The sequence below is a fragment of the Schistocerca americana genome, chromosome 3 (genome assembly GCF_021461395.2).
Source record: "Schistocerca americana isolate TAMUIC-IGC-003095 chromosome 3, iqSchAmer2.1, whole genome shotgun sequence".
Lineage (NCBI taxonomy): Eukaryota > Metazoa > Arthropoda > Insecta > Orthoptera > Acrididae > Schistocerca > Schistocerca americana.
The window spans coordinates 417,208,934-417,233,570 of NC_060121.1; the positions used below are offsets into that span (position 1 = coordinate 417,208,934).

At 42.5% G+C, this 24,637-nt stretch overlaps 1 protein-coding gene across 2 annotated transcripts in view; it reads right to left on the reverse strand.

Annotated features, from left to right (window-relative positions):
* Positions 1 to 361: 361 nt before the first annotated feature.
* The window catches only part of LOC124607286 (UPF0489 protein C5orf22 homolog), a 485,448-nt gene continuing 461,172 nt past the window's right edge, over positions 362 to 24,637 (reverse strand). For both annotated transcript variants that reach the window (XM_047139567.1, XM_047139569.1), the window contains exon 3: positions 362 to 715. In XM_047139567.1, the coding sequence (XP_046995523.1) occupies positions 586 to 715 (130 nt within the window). In that variant the 3' untranslated portion in view covers positions 362 to 585. The remainder of the gene's footprint in view (positions 716 to 24,637) is intronic.

The following is a 24,637-nucleotide window of genomic DNA, read 5'->3' on the forward strand; positions in this document are numbered from 1 at the left end:
TCAATGATCATTAGCAGTCTTAAATAATATTCTTTTAAATTTTTGTGGGGAGGTTACACGGTGCACAGTTACACTGCTTGATTATGAGGAACGTGTGTTGTAAGATATGTGGAGCACAGAATCAACCCGACTTTATCATTAGATAACAAACCACTCTATTACTAAGTGTGAAAATTTGTCACAGGTACTTCCAGATAAGACTGTATCAAGTGCAAGTTTTAGTCGGTGCTTGACTTCCGGAATTTCTAAAGATGAGGGTTACATTTATCGATGTTTCGTTGTATACTGTACCGTATAGTACTGGTTTAGGAATAGTAAGGCTGTGGTCAGTAGTAGTTTCTAGATAAATTACACAACATACTCAGGCACAACATACGTTTACTTGTCACAAAAAGAGTACATTAATTTACGATTCTGCTTACAAAATACCATCACCAAATCCCCGTGACTTATATCTAACATCAGTCTTTTGACAGGAAAATGTATAAAATTATGCATGGTAAAAACTACTAATGCTGACTATAAGCGTCAACATCACACGAAACTAAATGAAAAATGGCGTGCTAGTGGATGTCTTCCATTTGTTCACTGGTCTCCCTCCTCCAGGTAGGCGAGCTGCAGCTTGACTGGGGAGAATTTGAGGCGCAGTTCCTTCAGCACCGCCTCTTGAATGAAGTCCACGTCCTCTGGTGGGCAGTAGTCGTCCTCACTGGACCTACGAACAGAGGTAACGGAACTGATGTCACCGGGGCTTATCTTCACACGGACACAAATATTTAAACGCTAAGTGCATGTAACATAACACAAGATACGAGGTACATTAAAAAAATAATGGGAATTTGTTTCTTGGGAAGAATTCTATTTATTCGACCATATCACGGATGTCGCCCTCCAAATAGTCCCCACTAGATTTTATATGGGAGAGGAGAAGGGATCGGTTGGTAAGACACATCCTGAGACATCAAGGGATCACCAATTTAGTACTGGAAGGAAGCGTGTAGGGTAAAAGTTGTAGAAGGAGACCAAGAGATGAATACAGTAAGCAGATTCAGAGGGATGTAGGTTGTAGTAGTTACTCGGAGAAGAAGAAGCTTGCACAGGATAGAGTAACATGGGGAGCTCCATCAAACCAGTCTTCGGACTGAAGACCACAACAACAGATTTTATACACATATTCCAGTACTTTCTCCAAGCCTCGAAACACTTCCTGAACTAGATTCTGGAATAGCTTTAAGCTCTCTCCTCGACGCATGTTTACTCTCATCTATGCTTGTAAACGATGGCCTTTCAAGGCATACTTTAGTTTTGGGTACAGAAGAAAGCCACACGGGACCATTTCTGGCGAATACGGAGGCAGGGGCATAGTTTACAGTATTAGTTTTGGTCAGACATTAATGGACAAGCAGTATAGCAGCGAAAAAGCTAGGAACTGTTTCACCACAAAATAGATAACTCTTTTCGGAATTCTTACCGCAAACGGCGTTAAACTTGTAAGTGCTGTAAAAAAAAAAAAAAAAAAAAAAAAAAAAAAAAAGTCGTGTGACTAGGGCCTCCCGTTGGGCAGACGTCACTTCAGCGACTTTCGCGTCGATGGAGATGAAATGATGATGATTAGAACGACACAATACCCATTCCCTGGGTGGAGAAAATCTCCGATCCAGCCGGGAATCGAACCCGGGCCCTCAGGATTGTCATTTTTGTCGAGATGACCACTTGTCGTGTTTGGTTTTGCGGACATCACATGACATCCATTAAAGTTCGTTTGCTGACCCTTCCACTCAGCTTTTTTATTAGAGAGGCCAACCAGCTCTCTGACCGGACACGATGAGATACCGTGCCGGCTGTGTACTACTTCAAACGCAATGGTAAGGGGAGGTGGGTTGCAGAGTGGTGCAGCGGCTGTCGCCATAGGGAAGCTAGACATGGGCAGAAATGATTAGTGAAATGCAGTAAACAGAAGTTTTGCTTATCTTGTAGCTTCCTCTAAGAGCTGCAAAGAAATTTTACAAAAGAAAAAAAAACAGCAGCAGTGTCCAGCTATTGCAAGAAGCAAAAGAGCGTTGTACAGTGTGAGGCTCCCGTTAGTAACACACGACCAAAGTGACGAGGACTGACTAAAACAGAAGACTGGGACTGAGAGTGAGACTGGGCGGCAACGCTGCTGCCGGCGATCCTACTCGTACAGGGTGTTTCAAAAATGACCGATATGTTTGAAACGGCAATAAAAACTAAACGAGCAGCGATAGAAATACACCGTTTGTTGCAATATGCTTGGGACAACAGTACATTTTCAGGCGGACAAACTTTCGAAATTACAGTAGTTACAATTTTCAACAACAGATGGCGCTGCAAGTGATGTGAAAGATATAGAAGACAACGCAGTCGGTGGGTGCGCCATTCTGTACGTCGTCTTTCTGCTGTATGCGTGTGCTGTTCACAACGTGCAAGTGTGCTGTAGACAACATGGTTTATTCCTTAGAACAGAGGATTTTTCTGGTGTTGGAATTCCACCGCCTAGAACACAGTGTTGTCGCAACAAGACGAAGTTTTCAACGGAGGTTTAATGTAACCAAAGGACCGAAAAGCGATACAATAAAGGATCTGTTTGAAAAATTTCAACGGACTGGGAATGTGACGGATGAACGTGGTGGAAAGGTAGGGCGACCGCGTACGGCAACCACAGAGGGCAACGCGCAGCTAGTGCAGCAGGTGATCCAACAGCGGCCTCGGGTTTCCGTTCGCCGTGTTGCAGCTGCGGTCCAAATGACGCCAACGTCCACGTATCGTCTCATGCGCCAGAGTTTACACCTCTATCCATACAAAATTCAAACGCGGCAACCCCTCAGCGCCGCTACCATTGCTGCACGAGAGACATTCGCTAACGATATAGTGCACAGGATTGATGACGGCGATATGCATGTGGGCAGCATTTGGTTTACTGACGAAGCTTATTTTTACCTGGACGGCTTCGTCAATAAACAGAACTGGCGCATATGGGGAACCGAAAAGCCCCATGTTACAGTCCCATCGTCCCTGCATCCTCAAAAAGTACTGGTCTGGGCCGCCATTTCTTCCAAAGGAATCATTGGCCCATTTTTCAGATCCGAAACGATTACTGCATCACGCTATCTGGACATTCTTCATGAATTTGTGGCGGTATAAACTGCCTTAGACGACACTGCGAACACCTCGTGGTTTATGCAAGATGGTGCCCGGCCACATCGCACGGCCGACGTCTTTAATTTCCTGAATGAATATTTCGATGATCGTGTGGTTGCTTTGGGCTATCCGAAACATACAGGAGGCGGCGTGGATTGGCCTCCCTATTCGCCAGACATGAACCCCTGTGACTTCTTTCTGTGGGGACACTTGAAAGACCAGGTGTACCGCCAGAATCCAGAAACAATTGAACAGCTGAAGCAGTACATCTCATCTGCATGTGAAGCCATTCCGCCAGCCACGTTGTCAAAGGTTTCGGGTAATTTCATTCAGAGACTACGCCATATTATTGCTACGCATGGTGGATATGTGGAAAATATCGTACTATAGAGTTTCCAAGACCGCAGCGCCATCTGTTGTTGAAAATTGTAACTACTGTAATTTCGAAAGTTTGTCTGCCTGAAAATGTACTGTTGTCCCAAGCATATTGCAACAAACGGTGTATTTCTATCGCTGCTCGTTTAGTTTTTATTGCCGTTTCAAATATACCGGTCATTTTTGAAACACCCTGTATATTGTGGCGGCAGAGGGCACTCGTGCCGGCCGGAGTGGCCGAGCGGTTCTAGGCGCTACAGTCTGGAACCGCGAGACCGCTACGGACGCAGGTTCGAATCCTGCCTCGGGCATGGATGTGTGTGATGTCCTTAGGTTAGTTAGGTACTCGTATAAGCAGTTCGAAGTCTAGGGGACTGATGACTTCAGATGTTAAGTCCCATAGTGCTCAGAGCCATTTGAACCATTTGAAACATCATTGTTAACTTGATCTAGACAGCTTTGATTCCAACAAGAACCGTTGTGCACAGCGACCGTTGATTGTAAGAAAGGAGAGGCAAACAGGTGTGTAGGCAGGACATATACACCTCTCAGAACATATGTTGACATGAACTGCCGCGAGTTTGTCGAGCTGTAACGAAAATGTTCTGAATATGGCTATTTATAGCCGAAACATAGATTCGCAGGCGTACTAAAAACTAATGGAATTGCGACTGGCCTCTGCGTGCTTCTCCTTCCTTTCATATAGACACTCATGAGCAACTGGCATTCGTCGCTGTTTTTGATCGAAATTCAAGTATTCTGGAATAAATTTTATTGTCACACGTTTAATACCAACAACATACACGAAAATTTCATGGCACGAACCGGCTGATATGTCAACATGATCAGCGACTTCTCTGATTTTATTTTCGCGAATGTTAATTATCACTTCTTTCACATTTTCCACGATTTCATCGGTTGTTAACGTGTTGGGGCGACCAGGATGCCCGCCCACCTCGGCTTCACGTCCTCTTCAAAATGCTCGTCTCACCTGTAAAATCTTGTTTTGCTCTTAGCAGCCGGCCACTGCGGCCGAGCGCTTCTAGGCGCTTCTGTGCGGAACCGGGTTGCTGTTACGGTCGCAGATTCGAATCCTGCCTCGGGCATGGATGTGCGTGATGTCCTTAGGTTAGTTAGGTTTAAGTAGTTCTAAGTCTAGGGGACTGATGACCTCAGATGTTAAGTCCCATAGTGCTTAGAGCCATTTGAACCATACACTTAGCAAGCTCACAAAAAGCAATATTTAAAATTTCTAAAACTTTGTTGCGCTTTATTTTTTTCCTTATAGGAATATTTAACAGAAATACTCAAATACTCTGATCCCTTTATCTTTTTTGTTCATCAGTCCACTGACTGGTTTCATGCGGTCCATCACGAATTACTCTCTTATGCCGAACTCTTTCATCTCAGAGTAGCACTTGAAACCTACGTGCTAGATTATACGTAGGATGAACTCCAGTCTCTGTCTACCCTAACAGTTTAGCCTCTGGTACCACGAATGTACGTCTCTGACAACAAACGTCCTATCATCCTGTCCCCTCTTATTGTCACTGTTTTTCATACGTTCATTTCTTCGTCGATTCTCCAGAGAACCTCTCTCTTACTAGGCCATCCAATCTTCAGTATCCTTCTAGAGCACCAAATCTCTCCGACTCTTTTTGTACTGTATTCCCACAGTCCATGTTTCACTACCATACAATACTGTGCTCTAAACATACATTCCCAGAAATTTGTTCATATACTAAAGACGTGGCAGTGGTAAGTCTCTGTATTGCACACGCCAGAGTTAATAAAGCTGATAGGTGGTAACAATGAAGGAGAGAAGGAGTCAGGTTGAAACACACAGTACCCTTCCCACAAAAGTGACGCAACACAAAAATCTTCATTTTTCGGTTGTTACTATGACAGTATTGGAACAATACCTGATCAATTATCAAAAGTGTGTTTCTGTAGCTTCATAATTTGGCCATTAACGAACAGTTGCGTCACTTCAATTGTATGGAGAAGGAGCGTGCTCCTAACTGCAACAGCGTTGCACTGTTAGTTTAGCAGTGAATTCTATACTGAACGGATCGTTGTTAAGTGCTCCAAAACTGTGTTATTTTTAGTTGTGTCGTTATTTTGGTTTGAAGTCACAAAAGCAGTGTCATATTTCCCTTCCTAGACTTCAGTTAGAGCTTGTTTCATATTCATATTATGGCTGCTGATACTTGAGAAATCTAATTAGATCTTTAATGAAGTGGTTTCTCCTTGCCTTCTTCATTCTATGCCGTTGGCCATCATGTGGCTCTTCCGCCTTTAGGGACAGTTTCCCATCCCAAGGACAAGAGAGTGCCCTGCCTCTACCTGCTCATCCGCCCTCCTAGGAGGTCAGAGAAAAGTTAGGACAAGCTAATGGAATCAGGATCCAGGGAAAAATAGTTGATATGTTGCGTTTTGCGGATGACATTGCTGTCCTAGCGGAAAATGAGGAAGAATTACAAGTAGTGTTGGAGGAAATGGAAAACACTCTTGCTACACGGTACAACATGAAAATTAATAAGTCAAAAACAAAAATCTTAGTTGCAAGCAGACAAAATAATCAAGCAATTACGAATACAAGGCTGAATGGAGAGAAGCTGAAAGGAATACAAGACTTTGTCTACTTGGGAAGCAGAATAACATCAGATGGTCGTAGTAGGAAAGATGTAATAAGTAGAATAAATCAGGCAAAGATTGCATTCTATAAAAGGAAAGGACTCCTCACATCAAATATGATAAGTCTGTCGTTAAGGAAGCGTTTAATAAAGACCTTTGTTGGGAGTGTGCTTCTCTACGGCAGCGAAACCTGGACACTTGGAGAGGAATGAAAGAAGAAGGATTGAAGGATTCGAAATGTGGTGTCTGCGAAGGATGTTAAAAATTCCATGGACGGCCAGGATGACAAATGAAGAAGTCCTGCAGAGAGCGGAGGAAGTTCCAGTTCTTTGGAAGACGGTCAAGAAGAGGAGAGATATATGGATGGGACACATTCTGAGACATGAAAGTCTTCTCCACACTATAACGGAAGGCCTTGTGGAGGGCAAAAGGGCAAGAGGCAGACCTAGAAGAAAGTACATAAGCCAGATAATGCAGGACCTAGGATGCGGAAGTTCCACGGAATTGAAGAGGCTGGCCGACAATCGCACTGAATGGAGAGCTGCTGCAAATCAATCTTAGGATTGGCAACTTAAGAAGAAGAAGACTTCAGTTAACCAATGTAAGCGTAGAATGCTTAAATAATTTAAAATATGCCAGTTTTGAAGACTCATTTCCGGGAATATGGAGTCACGTCTGTTTGAATGACTAGAGTAAAACGTTCCATTTATGTGCTTTGGTCGTAAAAAGTTCGTTATTTTCTAATTTAACCAGCGTTGGCCCTCCCACGTAAAACAACGCTGTTGACTTCAGTGTGAAATGTAATGTTTGCGATGATGTACTATTGATGTTTTGAGCTGCTTCACTTTAGAAGAAATCTAACGTTCTCAGTTTTGTCGTTTTTGAAGAAGTAGATAGGATATTTTGATTGTGTCACTTTTTAAGAAAATACTCGTACATTTCCTTTCTTGTTCCCTTTTCACGCAGAATAATGAATGATGTTGCCATCAGGGCGTTCGCCTGTCACATTGGACAGTAATACAGAGGATGGACATCCTGCTAATCTGGAATGTATTCAAGGGAAAGAAGTCCATGAAACAAATCCAAGTTATGAGGTAGCTAATGGAAGAACGTTATACAATACTTCATGAGCTACATTTTCACAGAACTACATCATCCTTAATGATATCCTATAATCAAATCGGATCGACTGTTGTTGCTACTAGTTCAGAAGGAAACAGAACTGACATTTTTGTTGTTGCATGTAGTCAGAAAGTACTGTCCGCATGCGTCTGACAAAAATGAAAGGAAAACAACAATACTGTATTTCTCTGGTAGACTGTGGCCATATTGACGTATTAGATGATGACTCAATAGAAGATCGAAATTTTACTGTCAGTTCCTGTGACGGTTATAGGTCTGAAAGTACAGATGAAGGTAACTTCCTAACTGATGTCGAAACTGAGATGAAGAAAGGGAAGAAACAGAAACAGATTCTCGAAAATTGGGCAGTTAGAACAGCTAAAATAATGAGAAATTCTGGAAGAGCACGTATGGCGTCCTTAATGACAAAGGCAGAATACCCAGAAAAAAAGGACCCCACCATGTGCAGCGAATTTAGACTACTGAATTGGGAAAAAATTAATGACGTTCAACAAGAAATATTTGATAGCTATTGGGATCATTCAGATTTACAGAGGCAATGGGGACATATAGCTGCATACAACGGGCCTGCTAAAACGAAGCATCGCTATTCAACCACACAAGAATTCATAAACTGAATACAGCGTTTTATTTTGAAATGAATGATACGCGTATTAGGGTTTTAAGTACATTTTTCAGGACAGTTATTGAAATAAACGATCGACCCATCCGAATGGATTTGATGAAGAAATCTGAAATCGGATTTGTTGAGGCTGAGAAAAGAGAAAATCATGAAAAACATCCCACATTAGATTCTGAAATAAAAGGCAGTGTAAGGAGTTTTGTTAATGCTATATACAGAGTTGAATCAAACTATTTAAGGGCTCAGACTACTTTTGAATTTACTGAGGGCGGCAAAAGTTTGGCAGATTTCCATCACGACTATAAAGAACATCTTGAGAAGCAGTGTTTACCATTTGTTAATGCAGTAATGTTTAATCGCATATTCGGTGGTAAATAACATTTAATCGCATATTCAATCGTACATTTAACACGTGTATTTATATACTAAGAAAAGATCAGTGCGACAAATGTAAACTTTTAAAAGTGCAGATGACAAGTGCAAAAACATTTTGCTTGACTCTTATAATCAGCATCAAGAAGAGAAAATCTTTCCCATAAAGAGAAGAATGCTGATAAGTACAAACTAAATATCGCAATTTATGACCTTCAGGCTATTATGTCGCTACCTGAAGGTATGGTTCAAATGGCTCTGAGCACTATGGGACTCAACTGCTGAGGTCATTAGTCCCCTACAACTTAGAACTAGTTAAACCTAACTAACCTAAGGACAACACAAACATATATGCCCGAGGCAGGATTAGAACCTGCGACCGTAGCGGTCTTGCGGTTCCAGACTGCAGCGCCTTTAACCTGAAGGTATGGCTACAATATTTTATTATAAGAGTACAATTTTACTGTTAGTGATCTCGTTGCAAACCAAGCCGAATTTTTTTTATCAGTAGGGATACAAGGAGCTGTGAAAATTGGAAGTTGCATACTGCACTGTATAGCACTGCTAGATGAGAGAGCTGGAAACTCTGAGGATAAAGAGCTTATTTTCTGTTCAGATAAATGGTATGAACAGTGGAGGAATAAGTATTTTTCTGCAGTTACTGGCATGCTTTACATTAACAAAATAGTCATAGTATCACTTATTAATTTTTGATACAAGGGCATTCGCAGAATGAAGGCGACAATGTACGTTGCATAATTGAGAAAAGGTGAAAAGGGGTATGAAATCTAGGGCTATCTATGTGCCAGAACAGTGTGCTACATTAATCAGTAGGACAAAGAAGAGGGGAGCACTTACATCGTATACATCAATTGACTTAAGATGATTTTTATGACATGATAGCTTTGCAGGAAGAGAGGGGTACGAGATTTAATCTGGGCATGGATAAGAAGAAACTGAAGTGGCATGACATTAAGGTATTAAATGTCAAAAGAGAAAGTGCCGATGCATTCTTTTATAAGACATCTGACAAAGATACGAAGTTGAAGAGCGTTACTGCGCATAACTTGAATACTAGGCTTTTGAAGTCTTTAGGCAGATTGTCAGCATGCCTTAAGTGTTCATATATATAACACTGCATATATATAACATATATAACACTGCATTTTGCTCATTTGTTTGCTAGTATCAGGACTGTTTTCGTTTTCAGACGGGTTAAAGCTTACTCTAATCAGTTTCCTCTGCTTGAAATAAGAAGAAATATATTCAGTCTCATCGATAAAAACATCATTCCAAAGAATTATTATATTTCATATTCTTAAGATGTTGAGTATTTGAACTGTTAATTATGATTCAGTCATTTTAGCGTCTCAAAACTGTTAGACTTTTATAAGGCTAAATGAAACTATCGTTTGACTTATTTATACCTCTGAATTTGTGAGAATTTTTTTTAAATATATCTAATTTACAGAAACGTATTGTGTTTCCAGCAATGGACGCAAAAACTTATTAGTCAAAATCTATCCTCCACAATGGATGACTTAATTAGAAATAAAAATTATTAATAAACATAAACTGAACATCAAAAGAGTCATACGTATATGTTTTATTCCAGAAATGTGACAGAACTCTAAATAATCACAGCTATCTCTGATCAAAGCACCAAAAGTGACACAATTTAAATAAAGGACAGTGCTTTAGGGTTCACACTGAAAATGACTGAAATAAATATGATCCTGGTTTTATATACATTCCCGTTAATGCTGATAAATTTGTTTGCCTTAATAATATTGCATTGTTACCAAAAATAGTTTTATTGATTAATCGAAAACCTGACTTTTGGGTTCTCACTTTTGTAGCATGCGTGCGATATGTAGATGAAGGTGAAGTTTTACGATCCGAACTAGGAATCACGAAAAATTTGAATTTTTATTGAGCTTAGTGATCCGGATTCATGGTAGCTGGCGGTGAACGAGAGAAACCATTGTCACGCAGTAAAACGTCTGTGCTCATAAAAAAAATGCAAGTTAGCATGGCGGTAATTAAGACTGTGGCGTCGAGCTCAGAAAGCCTGGTGCGATAATACTAACAGCGACCAAAAACGAAAATATGGTGTCGTTTCCGGGGCTGAACACCACTCATCAGCTACAGCTTCGTGGAACAACCCAAGAGAAGGCAGAAGGGGAAAGAAAAAAAAGAGTCCCTCATACGATTACGGACTGTCGGAGTTACGACTTAGGAGAAAATAGCTCATGCATCAATATGAGAGCGTCTCCATTGGAGTCTCTCATTTAAGCCAGTACATATGAGAATCTTTAATATTCTTGTAGTGAATGGTTTGATGTCATTGCAGCATAGAAATGTTAGCAGTGGGGGTTGGCAAGCCATTGTTTGGGAAGAATGCAGCTGGTGTTGCAAGGGGTCGGAAGTGCGGCTGACATCTACTCCAGCCCTTATAGCAAAATAAGCTTTGTTTTTCCTCATATTGAGGTAATAACATTTCATCATATAGAATCACACAGGCAGTGATAAAGTATATTTTTTATTTTTGTCAGTCTTTTCAGATCTTGAGGAGACTTTATGCCGCCCCTTAAAATAATCTACACAGAGTAAGATGGTGGCCGATAATGAGTAAAGCTTACCGCATGCGATGCACAGTCACTCCAATTCACGTCGGTAAGTAGAATACTGTGGCTAACTCAGTTTTTACTGCTCCAGTGTTAACGATTATATCGTTGGTGAGGACCACTTGATCGCGACGATGGGCTCAGATTATTTTTATGTCTTGGGGAACATGGCGTTGTTAATTACCAGTAGAGCCTAAACTATCCCAGGGGTGTGGTTTTAATACCCGCATGACAGAGAGCATAAATTATACCTGCACGCCGCATAGCATAGCACAGCTATGGCGACTTATAAGTCTAAATTCATAAGTGAGTAATTTTTCCTTTTTTGTTAATATTTGCAACCATTTTTTTCAAGCTAGTAGTGTCGTGTTGATCGGAAGCAATTACGGTCGCGTGGGTTTGGTGGATTTTGTTAAACACAATTGAACAAGGACTGGTCAACGAAGACGAGACTGATTTTTTTCGAAGATGTTCATTAGTCCATTTCAATATTTAGATGATCAATTTCAGAATACCCCCCCCCCCTCCCTACTTCAATGCACTTCTTATGGCGTCTCTGCAAGTCGTCGAACACCTGGTGAACGCCATTCTTTGTCAGGTCTTTGAGAACTGAACCGCCTCAATTTTCTTCAGCTCTGCTTCAGAGTTCTCAAATCGAATGTCCTGAAGCTTTGCCTTTAGTGATGAGATTAAAAACGCAGGATGATAGATCTGGGCTAGAAGGCGGATTAAGTACACAGGTAATGATGAACTGAGCATGAAACTGTATGACTTGATTAGCAACGTGAGGCCACGCGTTGCCATGATGAAGTCACCAACCAATACGAGAAAGTTCTGGTCGTTTCCTCGCAATGTTCTCCCTCAGTTTAGCCAATACTGACGCGTAGTATGCTGCTGTGAAAGTAGTTTGCGTGGGAAATGCGCGCTTGTAAATCATTCCATGGCAGCTAAAATTTGTCATCACCATCACTTTACCTGCAAATGGAACAAGTTTCGCCGAGTTTGTTATTGGAGAACCCGGTGATTTCCACACTGTGCTGGTTCTTTTTCCTTCAGGACCATAATAATGCAGTCACGACTCATCACCGGTGATGATGGATAAGCCGGACGGAGTGGCCGAGCGGTTGTAGGCGCTACAGTCTGGAACCGCGCGACCGCTACGGTCGCAGGTTCGAATCCTGACTCGGGCATAGATGTGTGTGATGTCATTAGATTAGTTAGGTTTTTAAGTAGTTCTAAGTTCTAGGGGACTGATGACCTCAGAAGTTAAGTCCATAGTGCTCAGAGCCATTTGAACCATTTGATAATGGATACCAGAAACGCATCTCCTCCATCAGCGAACAGACACAGCATCTTGACGCCTTATCTCCATTAACACAGCCATTTGTTCAGGAATCAACATATGTGGCATTCATCGGGGACAAGCAAGAGCAATAAGGAGACGATCATGCGTAATCGCAAAGACACCTCCATATGAGATTCTCTGCACTTCACTGAGATTACGTAATGTTAACTGCCGATCTTGACGGACGATCACAGCAGCTGGGTTGATCTTGACTGTCATAGCAGAAGCCGATACCTCAAGCCCACTTTGCTTAACATGGACAAGTCGGCCTTCTTTGAAGTTCTTGAACCACTTAAGCTTTTTTGCACGCATCTTTATCGTATGCTTTCTGCAACTTTTCGAAGTTTCAGTGCCCCTGTGGTTTAGACAAACGCAGAATTTTATTGCGCCGCACCGCTCCTCTATCGTCACGTCCATTGCTAGGTAAACGAAATGCAAAGTGTGTCTACAAAATAGAGCATTACTAACAACCTACCGATACGAGAGTGATGCTGCCTATGAATATTATACATAAAAATCCGCTGTTTCTGAATATGTACTGTTCAGATAGGAAACTGTCGCAAAAGGTATAGGAAAAAAACTCTCAGTCTTTGTACATCGACAAAGACGGAGGACACTGGGTCTCAGCAATATGTTTAGATTTTTACCTTATTTGTGCACTAGTCATTTACTGGTGTACTAACGTATCCCAGAGTGCTGTTGCCTTAGGGCAAATTATCGTCAGAATTCAGATGCTGGTGCACAACGTACTAGCAGTTGCACTACAGGCAAGGGCAAGTTAAGTTTAACGGGTTGAGTATGTGTGGATGGATTTCGAAGATGCGGTTGGTCTGCGATGCAACTGAGTCACGCAGTCTTGTTAGGCTTCTGCTTACTGGTACAGGCAGGTTGTTCATGGCACGATGTCGGTTAGCATTTGCTCAGTTACTTTCTCGTGCTGTAAAACGATGTCTTTCGTTTCAGCTATCACAAAATAGGCTAAATCAAATTAAATTCAAACATGAGAGAAAGTAATGGAGATGTAAGCCATGTGCTATTTCGCATCAAAGACAACAAAATTCCTTCAATTCGTCTGCTTTGTGGTCCCCAGTCTTGATGTTAAGTTTATCACTAATTTAATTTTAGTTTCATCTCATTACTTTATTTTTTCTTTGGTTTACTGTCATTTCATATTCTGTACCCATTATACTGTTCATTACTTTCTCTATAGTCCGATATTTCTTCATCACTTCCACTATGGACGACAAAGTCATCAGCGAATCTCCGGATCTTATCATTTGTATCCTTCTGCTGTGAGTTTTAATCACACCATTACCACAATAACAACTTTCAGAAGTGTGCTTCCTCACTTGTATTCTATATCGCAGACATAATGCAAAGAACAAGGTTGCGTAACTATCATCCGCAGCAAACACCGATATATTCATTCTGTAAATAAAAACCCCCTTGTTCTTGGTGTACTGTATTTTATTTGTTCTAGAGTATGGGCGCATTCGGACCACTGTTTTGAGGCATTTTTAGTGGAATCTAGAATGATACAGTTCGCTGCCATCCGGTGACATGATGGAGGTCGCTTTATGACTTCACTCATGCAGCATAAGCACATTTTCATTTTACGAACTTTTTTCTACACATATTTCATGTTCTATGGGCTAACTGCTGTGGAGCACTAGTAGTCTTCTGTCATTAGTTGTAGATATTTTACTGAGAATTATGATTTCAAGTCTTAACTACTGTGTGTTCACTTTATGTCTCTTCGTGTTTGGTTTGTTTACGTACATGCTGCCAACCTAACGAAGTATACACTGAAAACTAACGTCTATTCATTTCTGTTCTCTCTCTCTCTCTCTGTGTATGTGTGTCTGTAAGTAGAGAAGTAGATATATATATATTGAGAGGCACCCACTTGCCTTTCTCATACTGTGGCATCAAGCAGTCAGGCCTGCAAGATGAGTGGTTTGCCAAGCGAGTGGATTCTTCCTTAATTTATCGAGCAACATGAATTCTCGTATCTTACTATTTAGTTACAAATTATCCTCCTGTATGAATAATACGCAACGGAAACACGCATCTGACTATCAGTGATTTATAGAACTCTGACTGTACACTACGCACTGGCAATACCACATTTACCTTTTGTCTTTGATTTAACGGCTTTTATATAAATTTGGGACATTACAATAACATACAATTTAATGAAAAAAGGCCACCAATCTCTTTCTTTTCACTATTTGATTTATTCCTAAACACACAAATTCTACAACCTACAACAAAATCACATGAGAAATTCCGCCCAGTGGGCATGGCTTTACGTTAGTGAATCTCTATACTATGGTCTCGTAATCTATTTACCGCAACAGTGCACTCCCTGGATCGGATGGTGGATCTTTTATTATACCTCACACTTCGCCTCTCACAATTATCCTCACGAAACTTTCCTCCAGATCGAGCGATACAGAAGGAACAGGCATACCCACAAATCTTTCGAAACTACCTTGCTACTCCCATGCAAAACACACATACCCAAATTACAAGACATACACAACACAGCAATATGAAATATTACACAAAGAACGGTTACAACTTCATCACTTTCCGCTTTCCCACTTCAATCAATATTTATCCCAGTTTCACACGACACTGCCCCACTTTGTAATTCTACCTTCCTACTGTGAACTCTGGAGATAAACGCACGTCTTCCTGTGCAATGCAAGCCAAGTGGCGTTGCTGGAAAAACGGCCGACTCACCTTGATTCTCTCTCAGAGTTTAAATTCAGCGTCACACGGAATGATATTTCTTAAATACTTCAACTTATGATACACACGCTATTTCTTAAATATTTCAGCTTATTGTACACACGCTATTAATTCTTAAATATTTCAGCTTATTGTACACACGCTATTAATTCTTAAATATTTCAGCTTAAGCTCACGGAAGTATCTCAACTTACAACTACACGTGGGCTCTTTGTGACCGTTGGTTTACTACAATCCCCTTAAAATTACCTGCCTCACTTTGTAATTTTCCCCACAAAAGGTCCTGTGAAAGAGAAAGTATTAATTCTAACTACTCTTAAATATTCCACATCCATACCATGCCTCCACTCTTTCATTACGGAGCACAACAAAAAAAAACAGGTCTTTACAGCAGAAGGTTCAGCGGCAGAGTACCTGAAACATGGCCGTATTCCGATTCTCTCGCACCTCTCTCGAAGTGGGAGAAGCACCCTGCTACCTTATTGGTCAGCCACATTTCAGACGCTCAAAGCTCTGGTAACTTCCATCTCTTTGGTCTCACCAAAGGTAGCCAAAGGATCGACTCAAAGATGATCATATATTCCGATTCACTATCTGTGGTTAGCAGACGACCATACATTCATTCCTTTCACAGATCTCACCAAACTGGATGTAGGGATTTATTTTGAGGGAGTGCACATGTGATCAATTAAATAAATAAGTTGTCATTCTTTCCCACACTGGTATCCGGCTTCGCTGTATTAATTGAAATTGAGTTACTTTTACACAAAAAATGTGTTGTTCTGACAAGAATTTCGTACCTATTTTCAATGTTGGGCGGTACTGTACCCTTTCACCACCGGCTACCCATGCAGAAAAAAATGGCACGGTACTATCCTTGCAATGCGAGGGTAGTTCCGAACATTTTTTTAAGAAAACTGTATTAAAACAAACGTAGCAATTCATCAAAATAACCAGGAGGAGACCTTAGCCCCTGGTGACCTCAAATTGACGACCAAATGTTGTTACTTTACCAAATTGGATGTAGGGATTTATTTTGAGGGAGTGCACATGTGATCAATTAAATAAATAAATTGTTATTCTTCCCCACACTGGTATCCGGCTTCGCTGTATTAATTGAAATTGAGTTACTTTTACACAAAAAATGTGTTGTTCTGACAAGAATTTCGTACCTATTTTCAATGTTGGGCGGTACTGTACCCTTTCAATATATATATACACTCCTGGAAATTGAAATAAGAACACCGTGAATTCATTGTCCCAGGAAGGGGAAACTTTATTGACACATTCCTGGGGTCAGATACATCACATGATCACACTGACAGAACCACAGGCACATAGACACAGGCAACAGAGCATGCACAATGTCGGCACTAGTACAGTGTATATCCACCTTTCGCAGCAATGCAGGCTGCTATTCTCCCATGGAGACGATCGTAGAGATGCTGGATGTAGTCCTGTGGAACGGCTTGCCATGCCATTTCCACCTGGCGCCTCAGTTGGACCAGCGTTCGTGCTGGACGTGCAGACCGCGTGAGAAGACGCTTCATCCAGTCCCAAACATGCTCAATGGGGGACAGATCCGGAGATCTTGCTGGCCAGGGTAGTTGACGTACACCTTCTAGAGCACGTTGGGTGGCACGGGATACATGCGGACGTGCATTGTCCTGTTGGAACAGCAAGTTCCCTTGCCGGTCTAGGAATGGTAGAACGATGGGTTCGATGACGGTTTGGATGTACCGTGCACTATTCAGTGTCCCCTCGACGATCACCAGTGGTGTACGGCCAGTGTAGGAGATCGCTCCCCACACCATGATGCCGGGTGTTGGCCCTGTGTGCCTCGGTCGTATGCAGTCCTGATTGTGGCGCTCACCTGCACGGCGCCAAACACGCATACGACCATCATTGGCACCAAGGCAGAAGCGACTCTCATCGCTGAAGACGACACGTCTCCATTCGTCCCTCCATTCACGCCTGTCGCGACACCACTGGAGGCGGGCTGCACGATGTTGGGGCGTGAGCGGAAGACGGCCTAACGGTGTGCGGGACCGTAGCCCAGCTTCATGGAGACGGTTGCGAATGGTCCTCGCCGATACCCCAGGAGCAACAGTGTCCCTAATTTGCTGGGAAGTGGCGGTGTGGTCCCCTACGGCACTGCGTAGGATCCTACGGTCTTGGCGTGCATCCGTGCGTCGCTGCGGTCCGGTCCCAGGTCGACGGGCACGTGCACCTTCCGCCGACCACTGGCGACAACATCGATGTACTGTGGAGGCCTCACGCCCCACGTGTTGAGCAATTCGGCGGTACGTCCACCCGGCCTCCCGCATGCTCACTATACGCCCTCGCTCAAAGTCCGTCAACTGCACATACGGTTCACGTCCACGCTGTCGCGGCATGCTACCAGTGTTAAAGACTGCGATGGAGCTCCGTATGCCACGGCAAACTGGCTGACACTGACGGCGGCGGTGCACAAATGCTGCGCAGCTAGCGCCATTCGACGGCCAACACCGCGGTTCCTGGTGTGTCCGCTGTGCCGTGCGTGTGATCATTGCTTGTACAGCCCTCTCGCAGTGTCCGGAGCAAGTATGGTGGGTCTGACACACCGGTGTCAATGTGTTCTTTTTTCCATTTCCAGGAGTGTATATATATATATATATATATATATATATATATATATATATGTGTGTGTGTGTGTGTGTCTGTGGAATGTAAGAAAGTTTACATGTAAGTCATTTAGAACGAGCTGCAGAAAGTTGAAAATGAATGTAATAGCTGTCAGAGAGTGGCTAAAAGTTTCGGTATTCAGTGGATTTGAGTTTTGGTTTAAATGTTTTGCTGAGGGGTTCATGGACGATTGTGTGGGTAGGGGACGGATGATATTATTATGATAATAATCCTCTGTTCGAGTTTTACGCTATTATTTTGTCTATTAATGTAAACAGTGAGTTATTTGTCTTGCGCACTTGATCAGTCAACAGGATTTTCTTTTCTGCTTTTTTTATGTGGTAATTTTCTTGCAGCATTAGCAGGTCGTTTTTATTGTTGATTTTAATTATTTTCATGTCTTCAACTCTAGAAGTTAGTTTGTGATTGTGTTCTCTTAGGTGTTCTGTAAATGTGGAGCAATTTTGTTCCATACTTGCAGGCTCTCCTGTGTTCTCCCTTCTGACATGAAATGCTCTGTCTGCTTGTCCTACGTATCTGCCATGAGAAGTGTTACACAGCAAGTGATACATATCTGCTTTCTGGTACATGTCTATGTCTTTTGTCAGGTTTGGGGTGCATTTTTGGCTACAATTGTCTGTTGTGTACGCCTTATAAAGAAGCAAAACGATCACTGAAAGTATCACAGTCTTTTCACGAACTTAGAAGGGATATCTCAATTCAGACACTTTGGCGAGCTGTTGCGCTAAATAATCAGAAGCAGGCGCAAACGCGTGTTTCGCTGTGAATGGATCGTTTAAACGGCACAAAGGCAGTCTAATATTTTCTGGGCCTTCCTATCGACGCTTACCGGGTGCAGCGGCGCTGCCATGGGTGAGTAATGAATTAAGTCGAAGTCACTTTCTGTTGATCGTTTGCCAGCCGGAATGGCCGAGCGGTTCTAGGCGCTACAGTCTGGAACCGCGCGACCGCTACGGTCGCAGGTTCGAATCCTGCCTATGGATGCCTCTCTGCGCTAGGGATGCCTCTCTTTATGTCCTCCGTAGAGAGTCCGTGAGATGTCATGGGCTTTCTGACGGTGGGCTTTGCGATCCGTGATGCGTCCGACCACAAATATTAGCCGTAGGTTTTCAACGGTCAAAGGAAGCTGCAACAACGGGGAAGGCTATTCTGAATAAAAATATACCTTCGCATTTTATCCACACTTAGGGCCCGTTTTGCATGTAGCACATATTCATGCTTAAATGCTTTTTTGTTTTTTATTCTTCCTTTTTTTTACTTTTATCTTTTTTTTCTTTCTACAATATTACAGCAGCAAATGATTAAACTTCTTGTCTTATATTACGGATTTTAATTTCTCATTCGTTTTGTGTAAGAAAATCAGAGAATTTAAACATGACCTTAAATCCTTATAATGTCTTTTAGCCTTTTCTTAAGATCTATATACCTTTCTCTTCTTTTTTTGAAGAGGAAGACCAATGCGATATTTTTAGTTTCAAATATAGCATTTACAGCTTCCTCCTTCAGCTTACACAGCAGACGAGTTAAGATTTCTATGCCAACCTTCGACAGAATTCGTGTTCCTGTGCCTCTCGTTAAAAACATTCCACGTTTCAGTTGGTATACTTGAATTTCCCATCAACTGATTCGTCATATACAATTTCATGACCTATCTGCACAGGGAATTTCCTCCTTTATGACGATCCACCTTTATCAGCACTAGTTGGTGGAAGACATGCAACTGCAACAAAAATGAGGAGAAACATCGGACTTCTTTTCCATCCCTGCATTCCTCCGTTAATGCCAGTTTTTGTATTGTCCTCCTCAGACAATGGTTAAAGGGATATATCGGGGAACACTGTTTCTATATATTTCATTGTAGCCATTTCAAAGTGTAGCACTACAGGTGCCAGCCAGGCATCTTATTTTTCATTCCATAAGAAAATCTTTCATATGTATTTTGACTTCTGTCTGGGAGCAAAGCAAATAAAACAAGAATTACCTTGATCTCTTCTTCTGTGCTTCCGATGTCAACGTGTATGATGTCCAGCTGTGTGAATTGTCTTTAACATCTGTCAAATATTCCGCCCATAAGAAAAGTTCTATATTCACACAGGATATTCTCCTCTTCTTTGCAACAATACATCGGAATTCTTTTGTCAGGAACAGACCGATCGTCAGTTCTCGAAAAAATTTTACCTTAAGTTAATTTCAAAAAGGCGTCACTCAGTCGAATCTCCAAAGCAGTGCCGGGGTTGTGGGCCGTCCCAATAGCTTGAGCTTTCTTGCTTTACAAAACGCAATCTTGTTGTTCTCATAATTTGGCATATTTGCGACAAAATGTAAACCTTTGTCTTTCAGGACTTGGGATTCGTCTTTCAAAATTTGAAAAACAAGCACTGTTTTTTTTATTATTTTTATTATAAGGGAAACTTCCCATCGCATTTAGTGGTAAGTTGGCCCAGTGGGTAGCCGTGAAAAACTGAAGACAGATCAAGCATGGAAACAGGAAGAAGGTGTACTGAACTGTGAAAAAAGAAGCAAAATTGAAACAGTGAACGGCCCAAGGCGAAAATGAACAACATACAGCGATGTTGAATAGCGATGGCGTCGTGGTTATGTTGTCACAGTGTTGGACTGCGAGATGGGAGATACGTGATCAAATCCCCCTCGTGTCCCATTTTTTTCCACAAAATTATGAACTATCCGTCTGATCATTGACGTGTCTGTTAGCTGTATTCAAATTTGTGTCTGTGTCATGGTGTAACGTTCGCCTGCAACGGCAAAATGTAACCGTATGCAGATTAAAACCATGCGAAATACTGTCATTGAAGCTACTATCGTTACGGATCCAACAACTGGAGAGGTCTCTCTCAGTCGGCCAGGATGGCCGAGCGGTTCTAGAGTCTAAAGCCTGGAACCGCGCGACTGCTACGGTCGCAGGTTCGAATCCTGCCTCGGGCATGGATGTGTGTGATGTCCTTAGGTTAGTTAGGTTTAAGTAGTTCTAAGTTCTAGGGGACTGATGCCCTTAGAAGTTAAGTCCCATAGTGCTCAGAGCCAGTTCTCTCTCATACCCAGTATACCAGCGATACCAGCCGATTTACTCATCAGTTTTAAGCGACTACAATTCCCAATCAAGTTGTCGTTGGCTAAAACAACAAATAAGGCGCAAGAGGAGCGGGAAGGGGAAAGAAGGAAAGAGGGGATGGATGAAGAGGGAGGCGTACGGACATAGAGGAGCAGATGGAAAGAGAGAGAAAGGAGCAGGAGATGGACAGGGAGAGGGGGAAGTGATGATGGAGAGAGAGGGGGGGAGGAGGAGAAGAAAATCAGGACTTATATTCCCATTCCCATACATATTTAGCAGTTACAAAACATTGGCGGGGTTGCTAGCGTATATTGAGCCACTCTGTCTCTCTCCATATATATATATGAGAGAGATAGAAAGAGAGAAGGAATGGCTCAGCTGAACAAGTATGGGGTAGGAACTGTCCCAGTATTTGCCTGAATTGATTTAGACGAATCATACAAAACTTGATGATCGGAAGTAGATTTGAATCCCAGTCAAACTCGATATAAGTACTCTTGCGTTAGTCACTGAGCCATTTCGTTAGGATGGCTGTCGACGTGACGCGAAATACTAAATCCTCCTTTGGAGAAGAGTGCTCTTGACACTGAAAATTAGTTATTTCTCATTCCACACAAATTTGCCTCGAATTCTGCCCTCAATAGACTACCGCCTTACCCCGAAGACCTGGGCACACAAACGTGGGGAACAAGTTGAATGAGAAGCGGCAGGGAAATGGCAGTATCGATTTCCGCCGTTGTTAATGCAGGAGTTTGGCTACGTGCACTCACAATATCCTTGTTCGACAAAATATTGAAAGCAGCTCTTGTGTCGCCAGCGAGGGTTGCAACACGTTTCGGGCGCCCCCGTTCGTCCGTGCCTCAAAATTATGGCGGTGTTTCCGGGTGGCCGCGCGCGGCCCGCAGTTTCAGTTACGCGCCGCCATAAATATTCAGCGCTATTGAGGCGCTGTTTGTATAAATATTTCATGACGGCCAGAAGTGCGCGCCATTGATCGCTGCGACAGGTGGCGAGCCCTGACCCCTGATCGCTACCTGCGCCACGCCGCCGGCTCACGCGCCGCCGAGCACGGCATCCAAGTGGCACCCGCCGGTTTCGTACCACCATCCAGCACGCCAGACAGCCGTAGAGCATAGTGATTAAAATTCTTCTGGGTGTTATGCCGCGTCATTGCTAAAAACTGACAACAATAATAAACTAAAACCGACGTTTCGGCCGAATTGCAACGGCCTTCTTCAGGTTCTTACACGTAGAGCAATCTGGTGTCGTAGTAGAAGACACCAAAAGGAAAGCTGGAGATTTAAATTTCGTGTTTAAAAAATAATTCTTGCGGGAGAGACGTACGAATATATAGACTAATGTCAGTAGTCAGAATATTATGACCACCGACCTACTATAACACGCCCCTGCTTCCCAGAATTTGCCAAATTACAAGTTGACAATGACCGTGAATTATGAATTTTGTCCCGCGTCGGGATCAGGCATCCGAATCCGAAGTAAATAATGATTATTCCGCGGGAAACAGGAGACGTTATAACTTGATCGTTATTGAATGAGTAATTTCATTCAATAAAGATCGGTAAATGAAATAATTTGGAAATAAATTATGCCAGTGGAAATTTTGCCGAAACAAATGATTAAGTTGTGAAAGCAATTAAAAAATCGGTCGCCAGCTCAACTGATGAGCGACAGTACTGTTAAGTACGTGAATAATTGTGTCAAAAACAAATTTTACCTGTTGGTAGCGCAGCAGGTAGAACGGGAACTTCTACGTAAGTGCTGTGTCAGGCTCAGTAGTCATATAAAACAATGTCATAACACCCTTCACTTAAAACTTCCGGGCTGATAGGCCGTGGTCGAAGTATAAAACTGTCTCCTGAGGTTTCGTCTCCGACTGCGGGAGACATCCTCGGAGGTAAAACGGCGAATTTATCCTAATTGCTAGTTAATTTTTAAGTTACTCATCTCCTCAGATCGAAAGACTGAAATATTTTCTTTATTACCATGCGGCAATTACTGTTTCAGAGGCAAAGTGATGTGATACAGCCTTGATTCACTCGCTATACTGCTACACTTTCATGTGGCCCTTAGGTTGTGGTGTATCGTAATTTCCTTGTCAACCTCCGACCTGTGAACCCGCACCTCTAATTTTCTATGGTAAAATATAAGAGTTTAGCTTGGAATACGATCGTTATTGCTATTTCTAAAATTTGTTACCTATGGTGACATTCATAGATGTGGCGTACCGTAAGCATTTAGCGTGGGAAAGGAATCTAAATTAGCGGCAATCAAAGCATTCACTGAAGTATAATGATAAAAATGCTGAATAAAGTCTTGATCGCTTCAGACAGATCCTTTGTTGGGATTTATCATCGCAAATCACATGGAAGCTACTATGTGTGGATCGAATCGGTCATTATGCGTCTGGCTGCTGTTGTATTAAATTCTAATGTCATGCTATCTGGCTGCGTGGGGTAGCCGTGCGGTCTGAGGCGTCTTGTCACGGTCCGCGCGGCTCCCCCCGTATGAGGTTCGAGTCCTCCCTCGGGCATGGGTGTGTGTTGTCCATAGGTTAAGTTAGTTTAAGTTAGATTAAGTAGCGTGTAAGCTTAGGGAACGATGACCTAAGCAGTTTGGTTTCGTAAGATTTAACCACAAATTTACAATTTTTATTCAAGCTACCTGCCGCCACTTGTCAAGTGCGTTTGGAAAGTTTGAATGTCAAAAACTGTAATGCAGTATTTCCTGCCATTCATTATGTCTTGCCTTACCGAAGGTTCAATGTTCAGATAGAAGTTCCTTACGATCAAAGTTTGGCATAACGTTTCTCTGTGTCTTTTTCCCGCTCTCTCTTTCCTACCATTTACCCTTTCCTACTGAGTCAGTAGTTTTCAAGATATGTCAAATTTATTTGAGTTTCAAACTGTACCTACCCATCTTGTCGCCACCGTCTTTAGTTAACCTAAGAGAGAGAAGTCGTTTGCGCCATCTGTCTGTGTGTTGTATTTTAACTACTTGTGTGTCGTATTCTCTGAGGCAGAGATGGAGGAACAACCCTGCATTTGGCTATACGAGGTGGAAAACTGCCTAAAATCCACACATGTCTGGCCGATGTACCAGAGTAACGGTCACTAATCCACCGTGCGAACTCCAACCAGGGCTGCGTCACCTCCCTGTCTCGAAAGGTACGGCGTTGCACGTTATGCTATACGAAAAAAGGACGAGTAGGGCTTAATGTCCGGTCGAGAACGAGGTCATTAGAGACGGAGCACAAGCTCGGATTGTGTCAAGGATGGCGAAGCAAATTGGCCGTGCACTTTTAAAGGAACCATCCCGGAGCGAATTAGGGAAATTACGGAAAACCTAAATCAGGATGGTCGAAAGCAGATTTGAACCGCCACCCTCCCGAATGCGAGTCCATTGAGCTAACCAAGCTGCATTAGCGGGTTAGACTGTCAACGACTGTGGGTTTTATGTAAAAGAATGCAGAGAAAGGAACGAAATTATTTATTTTCTCACTTTTCAGCATAGTACGAGGTTTATTCGGAAAGTAAGGACGATCGGTCGCGAAGTGGAAACCACAGTGAAAATCCGACGAAGTTTCCACAGGTGTATTGGGCAGCGTCTCTAGTACACCCGTCGATCGCGTTACGTCGTTCTTTTTAGTTCTGAGCGCACAGAGAGCACATAAAGATACCTAGAACAATAGTGTCTCCCGCCAAGTACGAGGTCCTGGTGAGAAATTTCGCCTGAAGCTATATTACATAACCATCGTGCGGTTTCTTCTTCAAGACAATTCTCAGCCGCATTCTGCAGGGGCAATGAAGATGCTCCTGCATCGTTTT